The sequence below is a fragment of the Leptonychotes weddellii genome, chromosome 6, assembly GCF_054177405.1.
Source record: "Leptonychotes weddellii isolate Sample4059 chromosome 6, ASM5417740v2, whole genome shotgun sequence".
In the NCBI taxonomy this organism is placed as follows: domain Eukaryota; kingdom Metazoa; phylum Chordata; class Mammalia; order Carnivora; family Phocidae; genus Leptonychotes; species Leptonychotes weddellii.
The window spans coordinates 89,392,495-89,399,212 of record NC_138374.1 but is presented as its reverse complement, the minus strand read 5'-3'; the positions used below and the strand labels follow the sequence as shown (position 1 = coordinate 89,399,212).

The window sequence follows — 6,718 nt, the reverse complement described above, 5'->3', positions numbered from 1 at the left end:
GCTCCACCACCAGCTAGCTCCACCACCAGCTAGCTCCACCACCAGCTAGCTCCACCACCAGCTAGCTCCACCACCAGCTAGCTCCACCACCAGCTAGCTCCACCACCAGCTAGCTCCACCACCAGCTCCACTCGACTCCCTCGACCATCTCCGCGGCCTGGGCCCGCCCCCTCCGCCTGGCGCCAGACCGCGGAGCACCGATCGGCTCGATGAGCGGGGGCGCTGCTGCGGCGGAGCGGCCGACGCCGGGTCTGCGCCCACTGTCTCCCCCTCCCCGCTTCTTCCTGCGCTTCCCACTCCTTCCCCCGCCCTCCCAGCGCTGCCCGCCCCGGAGAGCGGCCCGGAGCTCCCCCGGAGACTCAGGTACTGGCGCCGGCCGTCCCGACGGGAGGGGCTGATGTGAGGAGGAAGGAAACGGAGACGACGCCCCTGTTCCGCCGCCTCCCAACGTCCGCCTTGGGCTGCGGGACCGGCCTGGGGGTGGAGGGGGCAGGGGAAGGACCCCAGACTGGGGAGCCTGGATGCGGGCCGGGAGTCGTGGAGGACGACCAGGACTGGGGTGTGCGGATGTGGGGGGCGGTTGAGGGGGAGAAGAAAGGCAATTGAAGGGTGCTCGCGGGAGACGGAAAGAGAACAGTGGAGGGCGTGGGGCGGGTTTGGGAAGAGTGGGAGGTAGCCTGGAATGTGAGTGGGTATCTTGGGGTAGAAAGGACCAGAGTTAGGAGCATCAGATGTCGGGGGACGTGGCCTGGTGCGACAGATTGGGGGGGGGCGAGTTTAAAGTCACGGGAGAAAGAACGCCAACCCTGCTGCGTTTATAATGACCGGAAGGTGAGGTGAATCATTATAGTTTGACAGTTTTTATGAATAACATCTTCAGGCTGTGCCCATCCAAGTCACGTATTTCCGTGAAACTGCACCAACCAAGACTGGTGATGGAGATGAGGAAGAAGAGTCAGAAAGGGAATGGAGGCCGGGAAAAGGGAAACCTCTGCCCAGATTCAAGCTTCTTGTGAAACGAAATACATGGGGGGGTTAGTCTTCTGTGTAAAGCAAAAAAGAAGCCAACACTATTAAACAACAGGTTAGAAGTGTATTACATGTATAGACTTTGAATAGAGAACTTAAACTGCCTCTTCAAAAAATACACACGAGATTGTAAACATATGATGATGAGATAAGCATATGGCGATGTGACTTTTTTAAATGAATTATATATTGCTGTTCAACTCTCAGTGTTGAAATACATCATGAAAGCTCTCTTATTTACGTATGTACCCACACACAAATCCCCGAATTCATGTGTATTTTTTGCAGGAGAAATTTTAGGTAGAAATATATGCCTCATTTCTGAGTATTCTTTTTTTTTTACTAGTTGTTTGGCACAAATCATCAGTTGCTCTGTGGTTCATCAAGCACAGTTAATCTTGCTTGATGCTTTGCTGATGTCTTTTCTGTTTGTCAGACACTGGTTTCTTGCCTTCAAGAGGCTGATCCTTGGATTATAGGACCTGATGATGGGGTTTGCTCATCATTAAACTTGTAGCTTGACTGTGTATTTCATAAAGATGTAAGTCTGCCTGTTTTTTGCCGTAGGGTATTAAAGCAGCCCCTTTGTTGGGTTTAAAATATAAATAATAATGTGCAGGTATAATTGAAAAGCCCAGATTTTTCAGTTGCTTCCTTTGTGATCTGTTTTTTTTTCCTGCATGCTATAACATTTCTGCGTGAATGAATTACTCTGAAATCAAAGTATGAGGAATAAAATGGGCCAGATGTATGTGACAGAAATATCATGGAATAAAGAACTCTAGAGCTGTTACTTAGGTAGCAAGTATTTGGTTTTTGTTACAAGTGGTTAAGTTTCTGGTTTGGAAGCATTTCTTATCAAAGAAAACTATAAATTTGTTTTGATAGGAGGCCCTAAAATATTACTTTTATTTGGTTTATGAAACTGGACTGTGGGCTTGTATATAATATTAGCCAGCAAACTGATGTCTAATTATACTTAAAGATCTTAGAGTTGTTTCTTTTTGTGAAAAGGGGAAGAGGGCTGTTGGGTTGTTACAGAGAAGTGGTCTTTCTAGAACAGAATAGGTTCTGTTAATTTAATATTAAAACTGATCATGGATAGCCATTGATTAACTTGAGCCTGTGTTTCTGCTATTTTAATCAGTAGAGTGACTGTTAGTTACTTATCTTTACTAAGCCTTAGTTCTTAGCTTCTTAGAGCCTACTTTAAAGGAGTGTCATAAAGACTAAAAGAGGGGCGCCTGGGTGGCTCAGTCGGTTAAGCGGCTGCCTTCGGCTCAGGTCATGATCCCAGCGTCCTGGGATCGTGTCCCGCATCGGGCTCCCTGCTCTGCGGGGAGCCTGCTTCTCCCTCTCCCTCTGCCTACTTGTGTTCTCTCTCTATCTCTCTGTCAAACAAATAAATAAAATCTTTAAAAAAATAAAAAATAAAAAAATAAAGACTAAAAGAAAATGCATGTAAATCACTGAGCACAGTGCCTACCACATAGTAAAAGATTCAGTACCTTAGCTATTCTCATTTTTCATCTATCTTCTAATCTAAGATACTGAAAACTCAAATTTGCATGTCAGCTTTTTCTCAAGAAAATTTGAATAAACTGCATACTGTGCCCATCCAAGCATTTTCCTGGAAAATCACAATGCATATTAGCATATAAAAAGCTATGAGACGTTCCTGTAGCAATAAAATAAAAACAAAACCAAAAACCTGGCTCTGTTTAACCCACTACTTACTAAACTTGTCCCTTTTCTTGGAGCCTAGTGCTGTGCTTTGGAATAGGATGTTATAACTTCTAGAATATTTTTGCATGTATTACCTGATTTGACCATCTCAACTCCATGCAGAAGCCTAGAAATCACTATTTTATAGATGAAGAAACTGAATCATTGTTTAATCAACTAACTAAAAATGCGAAAACTAGGAGTGTTCTGCTGTCTTCTGATTCCAGATTAAAATCTTAAAGCATTTAATGTCTCATTTTCTCCTAATTTCCCCCTCCTAAGCAATCTGCTCTTGAATTTTATAAAAACTTCCACTAATTTCCCCCACATGTTCTCTTTTAAAAGTTACATCCATTTTCTTTTTTTTTCTTTTTTAAAGATTTTATTTATTTATTTGACAGAGAGAGACACAGCGAGAGAGGGAACACAAGCAGGGGGAGTGGGAGAGGGAGAAGCAGGCTTCCCGCACCTGATGGAGGGCTCCATCCCAGGACTCTGGGATCATGACCTGAGCTGAAGGCAGGCGCTTAATGACGGAGCCACCCAGGCACCCCAAGTTACAACCATTTTCTCATAGTTTTAACTATTTTTTATGTATTGAGGCCTGGCATGGAGGACAGGATCACCCGGAATGAAGCAAGAGGGAAGGCAGTAAAGTCCGAGAAATGAAGGAAGCTCCTTCATACAAGGCCTTGAACACTATTGAAGTAATTTAGCTTCTACCCCAAAGTCTCAAATCCGATGAAATTTATTTTCTCTTCAAGGTGGTGAATACTTACTCTGCTGGGAAAGAGAAGAGTACTTCTTGAGTAAAAAGTATGCCTCCCAAGTTCAAGCGCCACCTAAATGATGATGATGTCACTGGTTCTGTGAAAAGTGAAAGGGTGAGTTTAGAATCTTATTTTTTCAAACAGAGTCAAAATATGTGTTCATTCCTTTTGTAAATAATTTGTTTTAGAAAAATCTAAAGTTTATGGCTATATTCTAATTCTGTTTTTTCTTCATAGTAAATATTTTAAAGTATATATTACTCAGATGGGTGACTCAGTTGCATTCTACTTCCACTATTGATCAAATTATACTCACAGTTTTTTCTAGTCTTTCAAAGTGAATTTTATACAAATACACAGCATCTTATTCAGAATTCTGGAACCAAATATGGTTGGAATTCAGAGTTTTTCAGATTTTAAAAAGGTAGTTAAGTGCATATTATATAATAGGCTTTTTGGCCTCTGGAGCAGCACCTCTAAGTATATTAGTATTTCTCAGAAATGTCTGATTATGAGGGGCCTGGGTGGCTCAGTCGGTTAAGCGTCCGACTCTTGATTTCGGCTGAGGTCATGATCTCAGGGTTGTGAGATAGAGCCCCGAGTTGGGCTCTGCTGCTGGGTGTGGAACCTGCTTAAGAGTCTCTCTTTCCCTCTCCCTCGCTAAAATAAAAAGAAAAGAAATATCTGATTACTCTAAGTATATAAGTAAAGTGTATAAATAAATTAGCTAACATCAATTCAGGTCAGGTTTTCCTCCAAATAAGTTTTGGCTCCAAACTTACAAAACTTCTTGGTTTTCAGAATTTCTTAAATTTTTGGAATTGTAGATAAAGGATGTTAGTTCTATAATTGTCTCGGAGTCCAGAGTAGTTTTTATATAACATTCAATTTCTAATTTATCCCAGAACATTATTTTTTTTTTTTTAAGATTTTATTTATTTATTTTAGAGAGAGCACAAGTTGGGGGAGAGGCCGATGGAGAAGCAGGCTCCACACTGAACAGGGAGCCCGAAGTGGAGCTTGATCCCAGGACCCTGGGATCATGACCTGAGCTGAAGGCAGACACTTAACTGACTGAGACACCCAGGTGTCCCTATTCCAGAACATTCTGTGCAGATATGTATAAATCTAGAAGTTATGCAGAATTTTGGAAGACAACATTTGATAGGAATGTTGTAAATAGATTACTTTTAGAGTAAGTACTCAAGAAATATTTACTGAGGAAAGGAATTAGTGTTTTTCTTTTTTATCCAGCAACCTGAAACCCTCTCTCACTTCCTATCTCATTATTATTCCTTTATTTACTGATGCATTTATTCACCACCTGCTATTGTGCTAAAAACAATCTCTGCCTGTATAGAGCTTATAATCTACTTGACTTCATTTTACACATTCCTTTTTTGTACAGGTTCTGAACTCATATTATTCATTCTTTCCAACAGCTTATGATTTAAAAGTATCTTTTAGTACAATACAGGAAACATTTGTCTTTTCCTTATTCTAACTCTCTCTAGTTTGTTTTTTACTTGAAGGGGGTAGAATCCACCAATAGACTAATTGCTAGGAAGCTTTTTAAAATAAGCTTTATGTATATACTTAAAATTATAAAATATAGTCTTAATCAGTTCCGCTGCTGAAAGTGTAACTGTGGCTCTTTCTCTTTACATTGTTGGTTGATTACTACCACAATTTATTGTAAAAATAGGATATTGAACCAAAATTGAACAAAATTGGCTGCTTAGAGACCTCCTTTTGAATGTTTATCAGATGGTGAAATTTGATAACTGATTGATTCTAATATCTATAAATTACTTTTAAAATTTTTTTTAAGTTTTATTCTACTTTCCTGTTCCATTTTTCTTAGTAACAGCTTTATTGAGATATTCACATGCCATACAATTCACTCTTTTAAAGTGTACAATTCAAATGGTTTTTAGTTTATTCACAGAATTGTGCAACTATTACCACAGTCAGTTTTAGGACATTATCATCATTCCAAAAAGAAACCCTGTACCTTTTAGCATTCATCCCCCGTTCTTCTCATCCCCTCAACCCTAGACAACCACCAATCTATAGATTTGTCTACTCTGGACATTTTATATAAATGGAATCATACAATATGTTGTCTCTGTAATTGGCTTTTTGGATTTAGATCCTAATGTTTTTGAAGTTCATGCATGTTGTGACATGTATCAGTACTTCATTCCTTTTTATTGCTGAATAATATCCCAGTATATGGATATATCACATTTACCCATTCATCACTTGATGGACATTTGGGGTTTTTTGGAATATTAATGACTTTTTGCATACCACTTCTGGCTGTTGGCTTTTTGGCTATTTGACTATTAAGAATAGTAGTGTTGTTGGGGCTCCTGGGTGGTGGAGTCAGTTAAGTGACTAACTCTTGGTTATGGCTCAGGACATGATTTCAGGGTCATGAGATCAAGCCCTCCTTTTGAGCTCCACACTCCCCATGCATGGAGTCCGCTTAAGACTCTTTCCCCCTCTTACTCTGCCCCTCCCCCCTCCCCACGTTTATGCACACACACTCTCTCTCTCTCTCTAAAATAAATAAAATCCTTAAAAAAAAAAAAAAAATTAGCCATGCTGGGGTGCCTGGGTGGCTCAGTCAGTTGAACATCCGACTCTTGATTTCAGCTCAGGTCATGATATCAGGGTTGTGAGATCGAGCCCCACATTGGGCTCCACTCTGAGCATGGAGCCTGCCTGAGATTCTCTCTCTTCCTCTCCCTCTACCTGCCCCCCCCTCCTGCACTCACACTCTCTCTTTCAAATCTTTAAAAAAAAAAAAAAAGAATAGCAGTGCCATGAATATTCACATACAGATTTTTACGTGAACATGTTTTCATTTCTCTTGTGTGAATACTTAGGACTGGAATTGCCAGCTTAGTTATTATGTTCAACCTTTGGAAGAATTGCCAAATTGTTTTCCAAAGTGGTTGCACAATTTTTACATTCCCACCAGCAGGGTATGTGGATTCCACTTTCTCCACATTTCTCCTGCCAGCCAGTTTCTCCTCATCACCAATTTCTCCTCATTAATTTGGTTGTTTAATGCTTTTGTCCTAAAATTCATCTTTGTATTAATATTGCTAACCCTAACATTCTTTTCATTAGAATTTGCTGATGTGTTTTTTTCCACCTCTTTTCTTCATCCTTTGTTTGACATT

The 6,718-nt window shown here is 40.6% G+C and overlaps 1 protein-coding gene across 4 annotated transcripts in view; it reads left to right on the top strand.

Moving 5' to 3' along the window:
* VAMP4 (vesicle associated membrane protein 4) overlaps window positions 1-6,718 on the top strand; it is a 50,914-nt gene that overhangs the window by 22,833 nt on the left and 21,363 nt on the right. Inside the window, exons 1-3 of one of the 4 annotated variants that reach the window (XM_031031302.2) lie at window positions 448-559; window positions 881-1,084; window positions 3,519-3,638. In XM_031031302.2, the coding sequence (XP_030887162.1) occupies window positions 3,573-3,638 (66 nt within the window). In that variant the 5' untranslated portion in view covers window positions 448-559; window positions 881-1,084; window positions 3,519-3,572. Of the gene's footprint in view, window positions 1-188; window positions 364-447; window positions 560-880; window positions 1,085-3,518; window positions 3,639-6,718 lie in introns of those variants that run through there. The other 3 variants (XM_081824613.1, XM_006736390.3, XM_081824612.1) reach the window with 3 other exon arrangements.